Source organism: Microcaecilia unicolor, chromosome 9 (assembly GCF_901765095.1).
Source record: "Microcaecilia unicolor chromosome 9, aMicUni1.1, whole genome shotgun sequence".
NCBI classification, from domain to species: domain Eukaryota; kingdom Metazoa; phylum Chordata; class Amphibia; order Gymnophiona; family Siphonopidae; genus Microcaecilia; species Microcaecilia unicolor.
This window is the reverse complement of record NC_044039.1, coordinates 71,343,957-71,363,919: the sequence shown is the minus strand read 5'-3', so window position 1 is coordinate 71,363,919 and position 19,963 is coordinate 71,343,957. Positions and strand designations below refer to the sequence as shown.

Genomic DNA, 19,963 nt, shown 5'->3' with positions numbered 1-19,963 from the left:
CCAAGAAGAGGAAATTCCTCTAGTGGAATGCGCCTTAAAGGCATCAGGCGGAGGCCGGCCGGCAAGCAAATAAGCTGAAAAGATAGATTCTTTAAGCCAGCAGGCAATAGTGGCTTTAGACGCTGGAGACCCTCTGCGAGGCCCCGATAGCAAAACAAACAGATGATCAGAGGTCCTGAAAGAGTTAGTAACTCGCAGATACTGCAACAGATCCCTGCGCACGTCCAACAGGTGCAATTGCCCAAAAGATTCTGGAAACTCCTCCTCGACAAAGGAGGGCAAGAAAATAGGTTGGTTTAGGTGAAACGCTGAAACCACCTTCGGCAAGAAGGAAGGCACGGTCCGAACTGTGACCCCGGACTCTGAAAACTGCAGAAAAGGGTCTCTACAGGACAGCGCCTGGAGCTCTGACACCTGTCTCGCCGAAGTAATGGCCACTAACAAGACGGCCTTCAGTGTCAAATCTTTCTCTGAAGCACGCCGAAGCGGTTCAAAGGGAGCACCCTGAAGGGCCTTCAGCACTAGCCCCAGGTTCCAAGCTGGATAAGGTGCACGCATGGGAGGACGGAGCCGAAGCACCCCTCTAAGAAACCGTGCCACATCCGGATGAGCAGCTAAAGACACGCCTTCAACCTTGCCACGCAGGGAGGCCAACGCTGCCACTTGCACCCGCAGGGAATTATAGGCCAAGCCTTTTTGTACACCATCCTGCAAAAAGTCCAGAATCGGCGAGACAGGAGCCCGCAGGGGTGTGATCTCTCTGGAAGCACACCAGACTTCAAACTGGTGCCAAATCCTGGCATAAGCCACGGAAGTGGAATGCTTGCGAGCTTGCAGGAGAGTGGTAATTACTTTATTGGAATAGCCTCTGCCTCTCAATTGCGCCCTCGCAATCGCCAGGCCATAAGACCAAATCGGCCGGCATCCTCCATGGTCACCGGACCCTGTGACAACAGGTGTCACAGGGTCCGGTGACCATGGAGGATGCCGGCCGATTTGGGAACAGGTTGGGAACCAGAGGTAACTGAAGGGGATCCTCTACGAGCATCTGTCGGAGGTCCGCATACCAAGGCCTCCTGGGCCAATCCGGGGCGACGAGAACCACTTCTCCTGGATGCAGCCGAATCCGCAGGAGCACTCGCCGTATCAAGGGCCATGGAGGGAACACATACAGTAGGCCCGGAGGCCAGGGTTGAGCCAAGGCATCCAACCCCGCCGCGCGAGGATCTCTCCCGTCTGCTGAAGAAGCACGGGACTTGGGCATTGGTGCCTGTCGCCATTAGATCCATCACGGGCTTGCCCCACTTGGCACATATCTGCAGGAACACTTCGTCTGCAAGTTCCCACTCCACTGGATCGATCTGATGCCTGCTTAGATAATCGGCTTGCACGTTGCTCTAACCTGCAATGTGAGCTGCCGACAGAAACTGTAGATGCAGCTCGGCCCAGTGGCAAATTTGTTCGGCCTGCGAGGTTAGAGCTCTGCACTGAGTGCCGCCTTGTCGATTTATGTAGGCCACTGCTGTCGTGTTGTCCGACGTCACTCTGACAGCCAATCCTTCCAGGGTCACTTGAAAGGCCAGAAGCGCCTGAAACACCGCTTTCAACTCTAGGCAGTTGATGGACCACTCCGACTCCTCGGGTGTCCATAGACCCTGGGCATGCTTCCCCTTGCAATGTGCGCCCCAGCCTTTCAGACTGGCATCTGTCACCACTAGGCACCAATCGGGGAGCGCCAGCAGCATTCCTCGCCGCAGCATGCTGTCTGAGAGCCACCACTCCATGCTGAGTCGGGCCGCAGAGAGCCAAGAGAGTCTGCATTGGTAATCCTGAGATACTGGAGACCATCTTTGGAGTAGAGCATACTGTAGAGGTCTCAGGTGCGTTCTCGCCCAGGGCACCAGTTCCATGATGGCCGTCATCGATCCAAGCAGCTGGTCAATGTCCCAAGCTTGCGGGCGGGGCATCCTCAGGAGCAGACGGACCTGATTCTGAAGTGCTCGGGTAGGTACACATACCCCGAGGCTGTGTCGAACCTGGCCCCCAAATAATCTAGAGACTGCGAGGGGGTCAGGTGACTTTTGGCCAAATTGACGACCCAGCCCAGAGATTGAAGTACTGAGACCACTCTGGCTGTTACATGCTGACTCTCAGTCGTCCAGGTACGGGTGAACCCGAATACCCTCTCGCCTTAGAAAGGCAGCTACTACCACCATAACCTTCGAAAAGGTGCGGGGAGCTGTGGCGAGGCCAAAAGGTAAGGCCCGGAACTGGAAATGCTTTCCCATCACCGCAAACCTCAGAAACTTCTGGTGCGGGGGCCAAATTGGAATGTGCAAGTAAGCTTCTTTCAGGTCCAGAGACGTGAGAAACTCTCCTGGCTGTAGCGCAGGGTTTCCATGTGAAAATGCCGCACTCTCAGGGACTTGTTTAATTCTTTAAAGTCCAGAATAGGGCGAAAAGACCCTCCTTTTCGCGGCACCACAAAGTAGATGGAGTAGCCGCTGCAGCCGTGTTCGGCGGGAGGTACCAGGGACATAGCCCCTATCTGAATCAGACCTTGTAAAGTCTCCTCTACCGCCGCCCATTTGGTGGCAGAACCGCATCGGGACTCCACAAACACATCTCTTACAGGGGCGTCGAATTCTATTCTGTAACCGTCTCTGATCAGGTCCAAGACCCACTGATCTGAGGAAATTAGGCCCACTCCTCGGCAAAGAGGGAAAGACGTCCTCCGATGACAGGACTCGAGGAGAGGGCCGGCGCACCATCATTGAGAGGGTCGCCCCTGAACTCCAGCCCTTGAGCCAGTGGCTGTGGAACGTTTGTCCGAGCGAAAGGAGTTCCTCTGCTGAAAACGGGCACGAGAAGTGAACCCAGCATAACGCCCCGGGCGGTACCTTCGAGCGTCACGGAAGCGAGGTCTGTAAGAGGAGTGGACCGCCGCAGCCTTAGAGGAAGGCTGAGGCCTATCTTCGGGCAAGCGCTGGGGTTTAGCCTCACCCAGGCCCTTCACAATTTTCTCCAACTCCTCACCAAACAGGAGAAGGCCTTGAAAGGGCAACTTCACCAACCTTTGCTTAGAGGCCATGTCCGCCGCCCAATGCCGTAGCCAAAGAAGACGGCGAGCCGCCACTGCTACCGCCATGTGTTTAGCCGAAGCTCTGACAATATCATAAAGGGCGTCAGCAAGAAAGGACAAGGCCGACTCCATCCGTGGAGCCACATCTGAAAAGAGCTCCGCTCCATCACCGGGCTGTTCCACTGCCTGTTGCAACCAAGCCAGGCAGGCTCTAGCAGCATAACAACTGCATGCAGACGCCCGAATAGTGAGACCTGCAATTTCAAATGACCGTTTAAGTGATGATTCCAGTCTACGGTCTTGAATATCCTTCAGGGCAACACCTCCTTCAACAGGGAGGGTAGTTCTCTTTGTCACAGCTGTGACTAGGGCATCCACTTTAGGCATAGCAAAGCGAGCCATATGCTCCTCACTCAGAGGGTATAATTGCCCCATAGCCCTGGAAACTTTCAAAGGTCCCTCGGGGTCAGCCCATTGAGCCGAAATAAGCTCTTGGATGGAGTCATGCAAAGGAAAGGCTCGAGCAAGCTTTTAGGTACTAGCCATCCTAGGATTCACAGAGGAGGCTGTGCCACTGGCAGGGTCCTCAATAGAGAGAGTCTGCAGGGTATCAGAAATAAGCGCTGGCAGCTCATCACGGTGGAAAATCCTCACCGCGGAGGGATCGTCCAGATCCTGAGTCACTTCTGCACCAGACTCTGGTTCCTCAGACGATGAAGGCCTGCCAGAGTCCTCCGAATCCTCCCAGCCTGACCACGGGGGGGGGGGGGGGGGGGGGGGGGGGGGGGGGGAATGGAGGTGCAGCACTCTCTGAAGGGGAATGAGCCCTTCTGCGCTTCATATTCTGCCAATTATCAGGGAATAACGCCTCAGAGGGCATACCCAGGCTAGAATCCACCGGGGGGGGGGGGGGGGGCATTAGAAGAGGCCCATGCTGGGCTTTGTGGTAGAGCTCTATTAAGCATGTATGTTTTATGCATTAATAAGACAAAATCAGGGGAGAAAAACTCACCCTGGGCACCTGGATCTCTGCCGGGGCTAGTAGCTCCCATATCAGCCTCACTCCGAGGCCTCCCCCCGGGTTCAGGACTCTCCGTCTCAGCGGAGGTCGCGCCATGTGGTAAATTCAAAATGGCGCCCGCTGCCAGCTCAGAGCGCGAAGAATCGTTGCTCGCCATGCTCGGGCCGGCTCTTAACGTCTGTACAGCACGATTTACAGAGCCCCGCTGCTGATCTGCGCTTGCCACACTTGGAACAGCGCTTTACTGTCTCCGCAGCCATCGCCGAAAACGGCGGTAAAATTCAAAATGGCGGTTCGCGACAAAATCGCCCCGATCGCGGGCCCACCCCAGAGGAGTCAGAAAACACTCTTACCTCACTGGACCAAATATCACAGCTCCGGTCCCACAGGAAAAGGCAAGGAAAAACCTCTGTTCCAGCGTCTAAGCGCGACGCGACTTTCTTTTTTTTTTTTAACGCTGTGAGGAAAGCAGAGGTAAATAGAACTCCGGAGGCTCAGGTGAGTGGGAAAGGCAGGGAAAGGGCGAACCTATGTGCCTGCATCCACTGTTGGTGGGGAAGGACAGGGAAAGCTAAGCAATGTGTCCACATCCACGGAGGTATGGGTAAGGCAGGGAAAGGGCGAACCTATGTGCCTTTAAAGTGAAGCTGCCATAGCCTCAAACACCCCTGCTAACAACTGGCAAAAGCACAGGAGCAACCTCCAGGCAGATTTTAGATGGAGCTCGAAGAAGCTGCAGCCACTCTGCTAGGGGAGATAGAGAATACTGAAGAGAGGAAGTGGAGCAAGCTGGTATGAGGCACTGAAAAAAAGTGTGCTCTCTATCTCCCTCTGCTGGTTGATGGACACAACCCATCTGTAATGGCTGCATCTGCTCGATGACAAGGAATACATGATTGCTCTGCCCTTCCATCGCTCAGATGGGAGAAGGTGAATGGAGAAAATTCTGGACATGTACTTATTTAGAAAAAAACAAAACACTCCCTGCTCGACCCGCCAGCTTATTCCAAACACTCTCAATGTCCAGCAAATGCAGTAGCTACTTCCATTGAACATACGTCTGCAGCCGTCTAAAGCTAAACTGACTGTGTTCCTGTTTCAAGCCACTTCGCAGCCTCCCCTGTGCCATCCTACCTTCAAACTTGCTTTCCTTCTCCGGCGTCCCACCCCCTATACGTGGTGTACGTTCGGCACCAAAACACAGCGCATGTGCGAAAAATAGCAGGACAGATTAAAAATAGGTAAGTGGGCCATTTTGTTGAGGGGGCTAATATGTTGGGCCATTTTGTCAGGGGCTAATATGTTAGGGGCCATTATGTGGGCAGGCTGTTTTGTCAGGGGCTTTTTTGTTGGGGCTATTTTGTGTTGAGGCTTTTTTGATGCCAATTTTTTAAAAAAGGTTACAGAGGTGATTCTGGAAATTATAGACTGGTGAGACTGATGTTGGTGCCAGGCAAAATAGTACAGACTATTATAAAGAACAAAATTACAGAGCATATTCGAAAGCATGGATTAATGAGAAAGCCAACGTGGATTTAGTGAAGGGAAATCTTGCCTCACCAATCTACTACTACTATTTAACATTTCTAAAGCGCTACCAGGGTTACGCAGCACTGTACAATTTAACAAAGAAGAACAGTCCCTGCTCAAAGGAGCTTACAATCTAAAGAACAAAAAGTGCAGTCAATCAAATTGGGACAGTCTAGATTTCCTGAATGGAGGTGTAATGGTTAGGTGCCGAAAGCGACATTGAAGAGGTGGGCTTTGAGCAAGGATTTGAAGATGGGCAGGGAGGGGGCTTGGCGTATGGGCTCCGGGAGATTATTCCAAGCATAGGGTGAGGTGAGGCAGAAAGGGCGGAGCCTGGAGTTGGCGGTGGTGGAGAAGGGTACTGAGAGGATGGATTTGTCCTGTGAGCGGAGGTTACGGGTAGGAGTGTAAGGGGAGATGAGGGTAGAGAAGTAGTGAGGGGCTGCAGATCGAGTGCATTTGTAGGTTAGTAGGAGAAGCTTGAACTGTATGCAGTACCTGATTGGGAGCCAGTGAAGTGAGTTGAGGAAAGGGGTGATATGTGCACATCGGTCAAGGCGGAAGATAAGATGCGCAGCAGAGTTCTGAACGGATTGAAGGGGGGATAGGTGGTTAAGTGGGAGGCCAGTGAGGAGTAGGTTGCAGTAGTCAAGGCAAGAGGTAATGAGAGAGTGGATGAGAGTTCGGGTGCTGTGCTCAGAAAGGAAGGGGCGAATTTTGCTGATGTTAAAGAGAAAGAAGCAACAAGTCTTGGCTGTCTGATGGATATGGGCAGAGGAGAGGGAGGAGTCGAAGATGACTCCGAGGTTGCGGGCAGATGAGACGGGGAGGATGAGGGTGTTGTCGACTGAAATAGAGTGGAGGGAGAGGAGAAGTGGGTTTGGGTGGAAAGACAATGAGCTCAGTCTTGGCCATGTTCAGTTTCAGTTGACGGTTGGACATCCAGGCAGCAATGTCGGATAGGCAGGCCAATACTTTGGCCTGGGTTTCCGCAGTGATGTCTGGTGTGGAGAGATATCTATCTCGCTGCTCCCTATGCCTGGAATAGACTCCCTGAGCCAGTACGTCAGGCTTAGTCTCTGGCTGTCTTCAAGTCTAGGCTTAAAGCCCACCTCTTTGCTACTGCTTTCGACTCCTAACCATGACTCTCTTACTCAACACCCTCACTTATCACCCCTACCACTGCAATTTCCCCACCCCTAGCTGTCTGTTCGTCTGTTGAGCAGGGACTGTCTTTTTCATGTTAATTTGTACAGTGCTACGCAAGTCTAGTAGCGCTATAGAAATGTTTAATAGTAGTAGTAGTAGTAGAGATAAAGCTGGGTGTCGTCAGCATAGAGATGATATTGGAAATGTACTACATTTCTTTGAAGGGGTGAACAAACACGTGGATAAAGGTGAGTCGGTTGATATTGTGTATCTGGATTTTCAAAAGGCATTTGACAAAGTACCTCGTTAAAGAATCCAGAGGAAATTGGAGAGTCATGGGATAGGAGGTAGTGTTCTATTGTGGATTAAAAACTGGTTAAAAGAGAGTAGGGTTAAATGGTCAGTATTCTCAATGGAGAAAGGTAGATAGTGGGGTTCCCCAGGGGTCAGTGCTGGGACCGCTGCTTTTTAACATATTTACACATGATCTAGAGATGGGAGTAACTAGTGAGGTAATTAAATTTGCTGACTACACAAAGTTATTCAAAGTTGTTAAATCGCAAGAGGATTGTGAAAAATTATAAGACCTAACGAAACTGGGAGACATCCATGACGTTTATGTTTAAAACAATTTTTTATTGATGACATTTCCAAACATACAAATCCAACATTGTAAATAATATGGACAAATTTCGTTTGATATAGACCAACATCGTCATCAATTTTCAAACTTTTGTATGTAATCTGATAATAAAGTTATCAAAAACAGCATCCATTAGTTCCCAACGCATTATAACACCCTATCGCATCCCTTAACAAATCTACAGAACATTAGATGGTGATTCTCAACATGAATTGAGATGCCCCCCTCCCCTCCTCGTCCATTATCCCGTTTAACTTATTGTACTTCTTCCCTCCCCCCCCTTTGAAGTATCAGTTTCTTAGTCACAGGGATGTAAGGCCACCTTATATGCTACAGAGTTTGTCATGTAGGAATGCGAGGGTCCCCCAACCTGTTAATAATATTGCTACGGGCGTGGGGCGCAAGGGCATGTATATAGTTTTTCCAAGTAAGATACAATTCTTTTTGTCTTTTGAATCGCAAAGCGACAGCTCGGACTTCCATCAACAATAAGGCATGAAATCTATTACGCCATTGCCAGTATGTAGGAGGCTCCTGTGTAACCCAATTGACCAGTATGCATTTTTTCCCCACTAAGCAGGCCTTATATACCAACAAATTATGGTGGACAGCACCAGCCCCCAACATGGCGTCCATCCCCAATAGGGCGTGTTCCGGTTTCAGTGAAATGCTCTTATGTTCCAAGTATCCTAAAAACCCAAATATTTTAGTCCAGAACTGTTGGATCTCCCGGCACTCCCACAGAGCATGGTAATATGTACAGGGCGCACTTCCACATCTCCCACAAGTTGGTTCTCCCACCCCTCCCATTTTGAAAAGCCGTGATTTAGATGTATAGGCCCTAAAAATCACCTTTCCTTGACATTCTCTTAATTCTGCGCTATCTATTCGTCTAGGGATCTGTCGTATACAACTCAGCAACATGTGTGATGTCACCTCCCTCCCAAGGTCTGCTGACCATTTCAGTAGGAGATGGCTCATAGTTTGATGTATCTTATTTTGTAAGAGCCTTTTGTGAAGGAGTGATATTGATACTGCTTCCTCAGTAGGCATTTCATACAATTGATCTATTTTATTGGGCACATCCGCAACAAGGAATTGTTTGGGAATCCCTACTACATAGTGAGAGATCTGTTGATATGCGAAGGCATCCATCCACGATATTTCTCCTATCCCCAATGACTCCACCCCTTTCAGCCTACCAGTAGAGTCTACCAGGTCTTGTATAATTTTAAGCCCTTTTTGCTTCCAAATTTTAAATCTAAAATTATCCATTCCTGGAAGGAAGTCTCCATTCCCCACTATAGGTAGTAAGGTAAAATTATGTATAATCATACCTGATAATTTTCTTTCCATTAATCATAGCTGATCAATCCATAGACTGGTGGGTTGTGTCCATCTACCAGCAGGTGGAGATAGAGAGCAAACTTTTGCCTCCCTATATGTGGTCATGTGCTGCCGGAAACTCCTCAGTATGTCGATATCAAAGCTCCATCCGCAGGACTCAGCACTTAGAGAATTACACCCACGAAGGGACACTCTGCCCAGCTCACCACCGCCGAAACGGGGGAGGGGAATTAACCCAGCTCATCCCCACACAAGTGGGGGAGGGGAATCCGTCCAGCTCATCCCCGCGGAGCGGGGGAGGGACACCACACCCGCCGATGCGGGGGGATCTGGCTTATCCTGCAACCGCAACCGCGGGAGGAGCTGACTGACCCGAACACCGCCGAAGCGGGAGGGGTACAAAACTGCCCTACAGCCGCACGAAGCGGGAGGGAGTGCCGGCAGAATTATAAGTCTCAATCCAGCCCCGTAAAACGGAGGGGAGAGGAATGCAGCAGCTCACTGTAACACAAACTCGTCCTAACTCTTGAAGAATCCAAGTGAAAAAACTTGAACACGAAGTCTTTCTGAAGTAACTGAAGACTAAACTTGAACCTGAAATGCAACCAGAATAAAACAATACAGATATCTGGGAGGGGCTATGGATTGATCAGCTATGATTAATGGAAAGAAAATTATCAGGTATGATTATACATAATTTTACCTTCCATATCATCAAGCTGATCAATCCATAGACTGGTGGGATGTACCGAAGCAGTACTCACCCAGGGCGGGACATAGAAATCCCTGACCGCAACACTGAAGCTCCAAACCGGGCCTCCGCCCGAGCAGCCACAGTCAAGCGGTAATGCTTGGAGAATGTATGGGCCGAAGCCCAAGTTGCCGCCTTGCATATCTCTTCCAAGGAGACGGAACCGATCTCTGCCATCGAGGCCGCCTGAGCTCTTGTGGAGTGAGCCTTCAGCTGGATAGGCGGCACCTTCCCTGCGGCCACATAAGCCGCTGCAATGGCTTCCTTGACCCATCTTGCCACTGTAGGCTTAGCAGCCTGCAGACCCCTACGAGGACCTGCAAACAGGACAAACAGATGATCCGATTTCCGGAAATCATTGGTCACTTCCAAGTATCTGATGATGACTCGTCTCACATCCAGATATTTAAGAGCAGAGTACTCCTCTGGGTAGTCCTCCCTACGAAAGGAAGGGAGACAGAGCTGCTGATTCACATGGAAGCGAGAAACAATCTTGGGCAGGAAGGAAGGCACTGTGCGAATAGTCACTCCTGCCTCAGTGAACTGCAGAAAAGGCTCTCGACATGAGAGCGCCTGGAGCTCGGAAACTCTTCTGGCTGAAGTGATAGCCACCAAAAAGACTGCTTTCAACGTCAGGTCTTTCAGAGATGCCCTCGACAAGGGTTCAAAAGGCGGCTTCTGCAATGCTCTTAGCACCAGGTTGAGATTCCACGCAGGCACCACTGAGTGCAGAGGAGGGCGCAGGTGATTAACTCCCTTGAGAAAGCGCACCACATCTGGCTGGGAAGCCAGGGAAGCACCCTTCAGGCGGCCCCTGAAGCAAGCCAGAGCCGCTACCTGGACCTTAAGGGAACTGAGCGACAGGCCTTTGTCCAGACCTTCTTGCAGGAACGCCAACACTGAAGAAATTGGAGCAGTGAAGGGAGAAAGTGAGCCTGCTTCACACCACGCTGCAAAGATACGCCAAACCCTGGCGTAAGCAGTAGAAGTAGAGCGTTTCCTCGCTCTCAGCATAGTGGCGATGACCTTGTCTGAGAAGCCCTTCTTCCTCAGACGCTGCCGCTCAATAGCCAGGCCGTAAGACCAAAGGGGCAGGGATCCTCCATCACCACGGGACCCTGATGTAACAGGCCCTGCTCCACTGGCAGCCGCAGAGGATCGTCGACTGAGAGCCTGATCAAGTCCGCATACCAGGGACGTCTGGGCCAATCCGGACCCACCAGGATTATCCTGCCGGGATGTCTTGCCACCCGGTCTAGGACCCTGCCCACCATGGGCCAGGGTGGGAACACATAGAGGAGCTCTTGTGTCGGCCATTGTTGGAGAAGAGCATCTACTCCCAGGGATCGAGGGTCCCGTCCTCTGCTGAAGAAGCGCGGCACTTGGCAATTGGCCGATGACGCCATCAGATCCAGGCTCGGCTGGCCCCAGCGCTTCGTGATGTCCAAGAACGCCTGAGCAGATAGCTGCCACTCTCCGGGCTCCAAGGTATGGCGACTGAGAAAGTCCGCCTTGACATTCATGACTCCGGCAATGTGGGCCGCTGACAGCTGTTCCAGGTTCGCTTCCGCCCACTGGCATAGACTCATAGCCTCCTTGGCTAGAGGGGCGCTCTTGGTACCTCCCTGGCGGTTGACATAGGCCACAGCCGTGGCATTGTCCGACAGTACCCGTACAGGCTTCAGCACCAGTAACGGGATGAACTCCAAAAGCGCCAACCGAATGGCTCTGAGTTCCAGGAGGTTGATAGACCACTTCGCCTCTGCAGGAGACCAGAGCCCCTGCGCTGTCCTTCCCAAGCAGTGGGCTCCCCAGCCCGACAATGAGGCGTCCGTCGTGACGACAATCCACTCTGGGGTCACCAGAGGCATTCCCGCAGACAACTTGTCTGTCTGCATCCACCAGCTCAGCGCCTTGCGCACTGCTGGATCCAAGGGAAGACGCACCGCATAATCCTCCGACATCGGAGTCCAGCGCTGCAGCAGAGAGTGTTGTAGTGGTCTCATATGAGCCCTGGCCCAGGGCACTACTTCCATCGTGGCCGTCATAGAGCCCAACAGCTGCACATAGTCCCAAGCCCGAAGAGGAGAGGCTACCAGGAACTGGTCCACCTGAGCCTGAAGTTTGACAATCCGATTGTCTGGCAGGAACACTCTGCCCACTTGGGTGTCGAATCAAACTCCCAGATACTCCAGGGACTGAGTCGGGCGCAGCTGGCTCTTCTCCCAGTTGATGATCCATCCCAGGGAGCTCAAAAGAGCAACTACCCGGTCCACAGCTTTGCCGCACTCTGCATAAGAGGGGGCCCGGATCAACCAGTCGTCCAGATAAGGATGGACTTGTACTCCTTCCTTTCGCAGGAAGGCCGCTATGACCACCATTACTTTGGAAAAGGTCCGCGGAGCAGTAGCCAACCCGAACGGGAGGGCTCTGAACTGGAAGTGTCGTCCCAGGACTGCAAAACGCAGAAAGCGTTGATGAGGAGGCCAGATGGGAATATGCAGGTACGCTTCCTTGATGTCCAAGGATGCCAGGTACTCCCCTGCCTTCACTGCCGCTATAACAGAGCGGAGAGTCTCCATGCGAAAGTGCCGCACTTTCAAGGCCCGATTGACCCCTTTGAGGTCGAGGATAGGCCGGACAGAACCTCCTTTCTTTGGTACCACAAAGTAAATGGAGTAACGCCCCATGCCAAGCTGACTTTCTGGCACCGGAACGACCGCACCCAGGCGGATCAGATTGTCCAAAGTCTGTCGCACTGCCACAGCTTTGACCGGAGACTTGCAGGGAGAGAGTACAAACCCGTCTCTTAAGGGTCGGCAGAACTCTAGCTTGTAGCCGTCTCTGATGACTTCCAGCACCCAAGCGTCTGAAGTTATTGTGGTCCACTCGCCCAGAAACGAGGACAGCCGTCCTCCAATCTGCACTGGGGCGTGGACCAAGACCCCGTCATTGGGTACGAGACCCTGGGGGAGGACCGGAGGGAGCACCTCCGGGACGGCGGTCTCTGCGAAAGGAACGCTGCTTGGGGGAGAAATGCCTCTTAAAGGAAGAGGGGGCAGAAGAACCCGACCTGCCCGGGCGGTACCGACGGGCTTCCTGAAACCGTCCTCTGGAGGTACCGGGACGAGCACTAGCCCGAGCCCTGACCTCTGGTAACTTCTTGCCCTTAGACGTGCCGAGATCGGTCACGATTTTGTCCAGCTCGACCCCAAAGAGCAGCTTGCCTTTAAAAGGCAATCTAGCCAGGCGGGATTTAGAGGCGTGGTCAGCAGACCAATGTTTCAGCCAAAGCCACCGCCGCGCAGAGACTGTCTGAGCCATGCCTTTAGCTGAGGCTCTCAAGACATCATACAGCAAGTCTGCCAAATAGGCTAAGCCCGATTCCAGGGCTGGCCAATCATCCCTCAAGGAATGATCCGAGGGGGAAGCCCGCTGCACCATAGTCAGGCACGCCCTGGCCACATAGGAGCCGCAAACTGAGGCCTGCAAACTTAAAGCAGCCGCCTCAAAGGACGACCTTAAGGCCGCCTCCAATCTCCTGTCTTGGGCGTCCTTTAGGGCCGTGCCACCTTCCACCGGCAATGCCGTTTTCTTAGTCACCGCAGTGATTAAAGAATCCACGGTAGGCCACAGATAGGCCTCACGTTCACTCACAGCCAAAGGATAGAGGCGGGACATAGCCCTAGCCACTTTAAGGCTCGCTTCTGGGACATCCCATTGCGCCGAAATTAAGGTGTGCATGGCATCATGCACGTGGAAGGTTCTAGGCGGGCGCTTCGTCCCCAGCATAATGGCAGAGCCAACAGGGGCTGAGGGAGAGACGTCCTCCGGAGAGGAAATCTTCAAAGTGTCCATGGCCTGTAACAACAGGTTGGGCAAATCCTCTGGGCGAAAAAGCCGCGCTGCAGAGGGGTCATCCGCTCCATCCGAGCGGGGATCCGTCTCCTCCAAGGAATCCGCAAAGGACCGTTGGGAGACCTCAGACACGCTGCCCTCATCTACATCGGAGGAGACAAATTCCTCCAAGGCCTGGGAATCAACCCGAGGGCGTTTACCTCTGGGAACCTCAACCTCTTTACCAGACGAGGGAGCGGGGGCAGCGTTGTGCATGAGGAAGGCCTGATGCAGCAGCAAAACAAACTCGGGGGAGAAACCCCCCAGACTGTGCACTTCCGCAGCCTGGGCAACAGCCCTAGGCGCACTCTCAACCGGCGCTCGCAACAGCGGGGGAGAGGCCTGCTGCGCATTCAAAATGGCGTCCGACGCGAAACTCCGCGAAGGAGCCGCGCGGGAAGAACGGCTCTTAACTTTAGCCGCTTCTGTGCCGTCGCCCAAATTAAGGGCGTTCATGGCATTAATGTCTCCAACCTCAAGGGCGGCCCAAGAAGAAGCCGTCCGAGCCGCGTGGCCGGCCAAAATGGCGGAGGCGAGGAGCGGGGGATGGGCGTTTATGGCGGGAAAAACCGCCACGCCGGAGGAAGGACCGGGACATTCATCGGTCACGAAACTGCCACCCAACAAGGGCGAATCCGGCTTTAAGACCCCCGCATCCCCTCTAGAAGCGCTCAAGCGACCCGGGGAGCGACCCTTAGCGCCCTCGCCCTCCGACGCCATGTGCCACGAGGAGAAGAATCGGGGAACCCCCGCCCGCTATAAAAAGGTAAAATTACCTGCTGTCCGCTCCGAGTTGTAACGACCTGGTGTCCCAGTGAGTAGCTGCAATAGACGCTTAAATAAACGTCGAAATAAACGCCTTTAAAGACGTTTAAAAATTTTTTTTTTTTTTTTTTTTAACGGAGCCAGCGGGAGGGGGGAGAAAAGGAGGGACCTGGCACCACCAGGTTTGCACTTGCTCAAAAGAGCCCTCAACCCCAGGCACTCAACAAAACCTAAAAATTAGGCTTGGAGGCCTAGCCAGAGCTGCTGCTGCTGTGTGTGACCACCACCTGCTGAGATAGAGAACATACTGAGGAGTTTCCGGCAGCACATGACCACATATAGGGAGGCAAAAGTTTGCTCTCTATCTCCACCTGCTGGTAGATGGACACAACCCACCAGTCTATGGATTGATCAGCTTGATGATATGGAATCCACTCTGATGTGCATCAAACGCCCATTGGCGGCTCAATTCTCTCCACACCAATCTAAGTGGTCTAACCAACAGACTGCTCTTTATATGTTTTGGCAGTGAGGACTGTTTGGCCTGCAGCACATAATGTAAATGCAGCGGGTTAACTCACCTCTCCTCCACTGCTCGCGGTGTGTAGTAAGACGTCTCCTTGAGCCAGTCCCCCACATGCCTCAATAAGCAAGCTCTGTTGTAGCGCAATATATTCAATACCCCCACTCCTCCTCTTTCCCAAGAATCCAACATATTTTGCCAATTTATCTGCGGCCGTTTATGATTCCAAAAAAAACTTTGAGAGCATGCTCATCAGTTTCCTCCAGTCTTTTTTTAAAAGAAATAGTGGTAAGACCTGAAAGCAATACAGCCACTTCGGGAAGAGTATCATATTGAATAAAGAAATGCGGCCTAGCAAGGATAGCGGTAAGTTAGTCCATCTGTCTAAGAGGCGCTTTGTAAACTCAAACAATTTAGCTATATTCATCTGGTATAGTTTGGAAGGATCCCCCGGCAGTTGTATCCCTAAGTATGTAAATGAATTGTTTGCGCGTTTTAGTGGACATGCTAACTGAGACCACTCTGTTTCTGTCAAATTTATCAACTGAATCTCAGATTTGTCCAGATTAAGTCCAAAACCTGAAAAGTCACCAAATTCTTTCAAAGTCTCTAGGACCACTGGTAAGGATATATTAGGTTGTGTGAGGATAACTAACAAATCATCCGCAAAGGCAGATATCTTAAAATGCTCGAGTCCTATATGTACCCCCTGTATCTCTGGTGATTCCAAAATATCCCGAATTAGAGGGTCTATCACCAGCACGAACAGAAGTGGAGACAAAGGGCACCCCTGTCTAGTGCCTCTAGCTACCTCAAATCGTCCGGATGTCAGTCCATTTGTCATCACCTCCGCCATGGGGCCATTATACAATGATTTAATGGCTTTCCCAAAAAAACCATTGATCCCATATGCCTCCAATACTCCAAACATAAAGTCCCATCGCACTCGATCGAATGCTTTATGTGCATCGAAGCTGATCAATATGGACGGGTCTTTACTCAATGTTATGTGTTCCAATGCTAACAAAATTTTTCTCAGATTTTTTGTTACTGAGCGGCCTCGCAGAAACCCCACCTGTGGATCCAACACCAAGTGGGGCAAAAATCTAGCTAGTCTATTTGACAGAATCTTAGCAAACAGTTTAGCTTCATAAGCTATTAAAGAGATAGGTCGATAAGATTCTGTTTGAGTTGGGTCTCTTCCCGGCTTCAATAACACAATTATTTGCGCCGTTTTCAGCGAGTTTGGGAGTTCACTTCTTTCTACATATTTGTTAAAGACCTTTGTTACACATGTCCCAACATCCTCAATTAAAATTTTGTATATCTCTGAGGTGAAACCATCCACTCCTGGCGATTTATAGAGTGGACTATCCCGTATACACCATTGGACTTCCTCCTCCGTTATGGCTGCATTTAAAATGTCTTGTTGATGGCTTTTGAGCTGTGGGAGTACCTGTCCCCCTAAATATGAAGTCGCCTCCAGTCCCTCATCCTCTGGTTGAGAATACAAGCGGGTGTAAAAGGCTTCAAATACTCTATTAATATCCTCATTAGTATGAAATCTAACACCTTTCTCATCCTGAATTTGTGTTACCCATCTTCTCCCCCCCCCACCTGGCAAACCAATCTCGCTAAAAGTTTCCCTTGCTTGTTAGCATGTTGGTACAGCTGGTATTTATAATACATCAAAGACTTTTGTGTGTGAGAGTGAATCAATTGATTGAGTTCTACCTGTGTCAGCAGCAATAGTTTCTTATGGGCATTGGATTGCGTTCTACCGTATAGTTGTCGAAGCATTCGCACCCTTTTCTCTAATCGTGCCAACTCGGCTTCTCTCATTCTCTTTTTGTGGGTGGAATATGATATTATATGCCCTTTCAGTACGGCTTTAGCTGCCTCGCAAAAAAACATCCATGACGTTTAATATGAGCAAGTGCATCTGGGAAAGAGGAACCCAAACTATAGCTACGTGATGCAAGGTTCCATATTAGGAGTCACCAACCATTAGGAGTCACTGACCAGGAAATGGATCTAGGTGTCATCGTTGATACATTGAAACCCTCTGCTCAGTGTGCAGCAGCAGCTAAGAAAGCAAATAGAACGTTAGGTATTGTTAAGAAAGGAATGGAAAACAAAAATAAGGATGTTATAATGCCTTTGTATCACTCCATGGTGTGACTGCACTTTGAATACTGTGTGCAGTTCTGGTCACCGCATCTCAAAAAAGAAATAGTGGAATTAGAAAAGGTACAGAGATGGGTGACGAAAATGATAAAGGGGATGGGATGACTTCCCTATGAAGAAAGGCTAAAGCTGCAATGAAGCTACAAGGTAGTAAATTTAATACAAATCGGAGGAAATATTTCTTCACTCAACGTGTAATTAAACTCTGGAATTGGATGCTAGAGAATGTGGTAAAGGCAGTTAGCTTAGCAGGATTAGATTTGGATAACTTCCTAAAAGAAAAGTCCATAAGCCATTATTAAGATGGACTTAGGGAAAGTCCACTGCTTATTTCTAGGATAAGCAACATAAAATGTATTGTGCTGATTTGGGATGTTGCCAGGTATTTGTGACCTGGATTGGCTACTATTGGAAACAGGATGCAAAAGGCTCTGGGAAATATAAGCACAAGTTCCGCTTGCACTTGGTCCATAGAAGAGACTAGAATTCTTGCACCAAGAATTCTTTTAGTGGCAATTGTCACACAGACTACGGATTCAGTAAGAATAGTTTGGACCCCCCCCCCCCCCCACCGTGTGCTGCATACTGAGGAGCTGACATGACTTTGTTGGTGAAAAGTTTTATGTAGCCCACATAGCCCCTGACGCAGCCCTTGTATGGGCAAAGCACAGCCTGTGTCGGGCATTATTTTGGTTTGTGTTTCACCAATATTCATTTGTATCTCCAGCTGATCTGCTTTGTTTCCACAAAGGCTAGGGGGTACATGAGAGAGAGACTGGGCAAAGGCTGGGAAGCGGGGGGTGTGAGAGACTGGTGGGGAGCCAGGCCATGTTGGTATGTAAAACAAAGAGACATATTGCATCTTTGCTTCACCTATCGAAGCCATGTTGCTACACAGTTGACAGCCTGCTTTTGGAAGGGAGACTGTTGGTTTCAACCAGTGATTGCAGAAGTACCTTAAGGGGACTTTGATCTAATAAAGTTCATTTATCCACTAACACAGAATAGGAAAAGAACCTAAGTAGATTAGTTTCTAATAGAGCAACTGCTGATATGGGAAGGGAATTCCTGCCCCATCTCCCCTTGACGCCCCTCCCCTAAAAAAATAAAAAATCATGTTTTGGTTGTACTACAGATAAGCAGTATATCAAATGTATGACCCCTACTGAAGGGGTGGGGAAAAAGCACAAGCGAGGTCTTGACTGCTGGCTCTCATATTTTTGGGCTACCTCCCAGATTTAATAAAAATTTGTCAAAGTCTGCTCTATTAGATAATTTTTCTAATTACTTTTCTATTATGCTACAGCCACTTGTTACTTGTTTGGGTAGTTTTATTTGGTCTTTTGTTGTTGCATAGTTGCATACATTACACTATTGTGCAAAAAAATGCAACTATTGATACTATACTATCCATAATCTTGTATTCTGCTTATTTCATTAACAATTCTAAGAGGATCGGGACAATAACATCTCAACAATAGAAGGAAGTACAAACGCATGATGATTAAAAAAAACCCAAAACAAATACGTTTTTAAAGCTCTTATAAAGAGGGAATAAGAGGATAATTCTCTAATCTGTTTCAGAAGATTATTACAAACCCTAGCCCCTTGAAAAAGGGGCTTCTTATATCGAATTCCTTTCATAGCTGGGAAGTTCATTTTTTTGAACTTTTCGTGATGTGAATAGATTCAACAAAAAGAAAAATGAACCAAGTGATCTCAAAACTAGTAAAGTCCCTTTCCCAAGGAGTGATATTGAAAGCCTACATCTTTAATTATCCATTATCTTTGCAAAGGCGTTATTTCTAGCTTGGTACAGTATTCAACTTGATTTTGACCCCAAACAGAAAGAAGCAGAAATACATATTGGCTTCCTAAAAACTGCATCTCACCCCTATGGTACGAATTTTGCAGTCGAAAATTCTGCTTTGCCTTTGAAGTGCCGCATTTCTCCTTCTCTCTAAAACCGCAGCCTCTTTCCGATCCACGGGAACACCCAGTTTATACATTTTCGGAGGAAAAAAAGGAAGATCAATAGATTAGTTTCGCTCCGACTGTCCGAAAGTGGGCCACTTTTTAAATGGGTAATCTGCTCTAAAACTACCTTGTTTGCCCCGCCTCCCACTCTCTGCCAGTTTACTACAGGTGTCAAAGCAACTGTTACTCGGCAAACGGGTCCTCGCTTCACTCTTTCTCCTCCAACCCGCCCATTCTCAAAGCCCTTGCGAAAACTCTGGAGCGCGGGTTCTCTCTGTCATCTCGCGAGAGTTTCATGTTTTAGAGGCGAGGTCAGATTGGGAAGGGTCATTTGGCGATGTGTATGGCTGGTAGTGGTGGTGTGCATCTTGTACCTTAAAAGCAAAATTAGGGAGAGTTTGGAAAGACAGTATCCAGAATTGGGCAGAGAGAAGTTAGAAAGAAAATGGGATATCTGAAGGTACTATTACTTGAAGATTTCAAATCGTGGCGCGGCCGACAGGTTATCGGTCCCTTCAAGAGGTTCAACTGTATCATAGGGCCCAACGGCTCAGGTAAAAGCGTTATTTCCGCATGTGGGCCCCACTTACTCAATATAGTCTCACCTTACCTAAACATTTGATTTCCTTCCATCTTTTCTCGGGAGTCGCTTAGTTTAGCGATATTCAGTGTTTAGAAGGCGTCTAATAGGTGGTTGCAAAGTTGTTCTCTGATTAGTACTTTATTGGTACCGGGCTAATGTACAAGCCTTCGTTGTTTTCCACTTCCCATCCACCACGCAGTGCTAATGATTCCCTGTTTAGTAAAACTGAAAACGTTTGGATTTTACAGTATTGGCGATTAGCCAACATTTTTAGTTAACAAGAACATAGTAGAAGACAGCAGAAAAAGACCTGCACGGTCCATCCAGTCTGCCCAACAAGATAAACAGGGTGGGTAAGCTCCTTAGGATCCATTCCTTCTGAACAGGATTCCTTTATGTTTATCCCACGGGCCACGCATATTTGAATTCCGTTACCGTTTTCGTTTCCACCACCTCCCGCGGGAGGGCATTCCAAGCATCCACTACTCTCCGTGAAAACTTCCTGACA

The 19,963-nt window shown here is 49.8% G+C and overlaps 2 protein-coding genes across 2 annotated transcripts in view; one reads left to right on the top strand and one right to left on the bottom strand.

The window, feature by feature from the left end:
* Window positions 1-18,949, bottom strand: part of RIBC2 (RIB43A domain with coiled-coils 2) — a 161,848-nt gene extending 142,899 nt beyond the window's left edge. Inside the window, exon 1 of the mRNA XM_030215084.1 lies at window positions 18,788-18,949. Within this exon, the coding sequence (XP_030070944.1) occupies window positions 18,788-18,904 (117 nt within the window). The 5' untranslated portion in view covers window positions 18,905-18,949. The remainder of the gene's footprint in view (window positions 1-18,787) is intronic.
* Window positions 18,950-19,276: 327 nt separating this feature from the next.
* Window positions 19,277-19,963, top strand: part of SMC1B (structural maintenance of chromosomes 1B) — a 1,336,696-nt gene continuing 1,336,009 nt past the window's right edge. Inside the window, exon 1 of the mRNA XM_030213853.1 lies at window positions 19,277-19,426. Within this exon, the coding sequence (XP_030069713.1) occupies window positions 19,318-19,426 (109 nt within the window). The 5' untranslated portion in view covers window positions 19,277-19,317. The remainder of the gene's footprint in view (window positions 19,427-19,963) is intronic.